Source organism: Triticum urartu, chromosome 3 (assembly GCF_003073215.2).
Source record: "Triticum urartu cultivar G1812 chromosome 3, Tu2.1, whole genome shotgun sequence".
In the NCBI taxonomy this organism is placed as follows: domain Eukaryota; kingdom Viridiplantae; phylum Streptophyta; class Magnoliopsida; order Poales; family Poaceae; genus Triticum; species Triticum urartu.
In genome coordinates this window covers 710,271,718-710,273,131 of record NC_053024.1, presented here as the reverse complement: position 1 = coordinate 710,273,131, position 1,414 = coordinate 710,271,718, and the positions used below count along the sequence as shown (strand labels likewise).

At 55.0% G+C, this 1,414-nt stretch overlaps 1 protein-coding gene across 1 annotated transcript; it reads right to left on the bottom strand.

Moving 5' to 3' along the window:
- On the bottom strand, positions 1-878 carry LOC125549329 (germin-like protein 1-3; the record flags this gene model as incomplete). Its single annotated transcript, XM_048712767.1, is given in 2 exon segments — positions 1-553; positions 648-878. Coding segments are annotated over 2 exon segments (666 nt in total). The 5' UTR covers positions 784-878.
- Between the last annotated feature and the right edge of the window lie 536 nt (positions 879-1,414).

Here is a 1,414-nt window from a genome sequence, read left to right as displayed (position 1 = left end):
GTGCTGCGCGCGAGATTAAGTTGTTAAATTACGCATGGCTCGACCATGCAGTCGTCGACATCGAGCGCCCTGGCCAGCATGTCGGATGGAACCGGCGGCGAGGCAGTGTACAATGCCTCAGCCAACTTCTGCGTGCCCGGAAGCTGGCTGTTGAAGGCCGATATGGCGGCGGCGGGAGAACCATTGTTGTTCTTCTGAAAGTGGACGAGGCCGCGTGGGAAGACAAACATTTCCCCTTTGCAGACGGTGCGAGCGATAAACTTGCCGGTACTGGTGATGAATCCAACGTCCAGGGAGCCCTCGAGGACGAAGAGGAGCTCGCTGGCCCGCGGGTGGGTGTGCGGCGGGTTCGCGCCCCATGGTGCGTAGTCGATGCGAGACATGGACACGCCCATGGTGTTGAGCCCCGGGACCTTGTCTACGGTCGCCGCCGTTACCACGGAGCCTGACGGGTTGCCGCCCGTGCTGCCAGGGACGGACAGCACATCGGAGAAGAAGTCGTTTGCCATCGTGCTCTCCGGCCTCTTGCACGGGTACCCGTTCAGCCGCAGTGCTGCACACAAGCACGTACGTATGCACATTTGACCCGTTCATTATCCATAGAAGCAAGTATTGGACAGATAGTGTACATGGACGATCACACTTACGGCCGTCGAGTGATTTGTAGTCGGCGACGCACAGGTCCTGGAGCATGTCGGGGTCGCCGGCGAGCAAGGGCGCGGCGAGGGCCAGGAGCACGGCGTAGGCGGCGAGGAGGACAGCCGGGTGCTGCTTGCTCGCCATTGTCAAGTACTGCTTCGATGCTTGGTCTTCACTCTTGAACTTAGCTGTGAGAGTGGAGATGAGGAGCTGTGAGAGTGGAGATGAGGATCGATGAGAATGGAAGCATGCAGCGCGCATGCACATATAGTGCCGCGCAGCGTAACGGAGACGCGACCGATGGGCGTATGGCGAAATTAGTTGGTCGACGTACGGTTTTAATGTGGCTTCGATCCATGGCAATCTTTTGCATCCAAATCAAGCAATGCAACCATTGTGTCAGTGTAAGCGATACGATGCATGTGGAGGTTGGACGTACAGTTTGGACATACAACGCATACAAAGTTTCTTAGTTGGGAGAAAGCTGTATGTTACAGATCAAGGGTTTGCGGAAGAATGGTTACTAGTGACAAGTCAACAATGAAAGGCCAGTAGTGGCTGGGTGATTCACTCAGGGATACCCCACCAGTTACGGCTAAGGGCATCTCCAAAGCGGAGCTTCAAACCGCCCACAACCGTCCGAACTGTGCGGTCCCGATATGTTTAGCCATCCAACACGGTTCTGTATCTACTCTTGTTTTGTACTCTAATTTGCATCATTTGAATAGAACTAACTCGGACTGACGCTGTTTTCAGCAAAATTGCCATGATATTA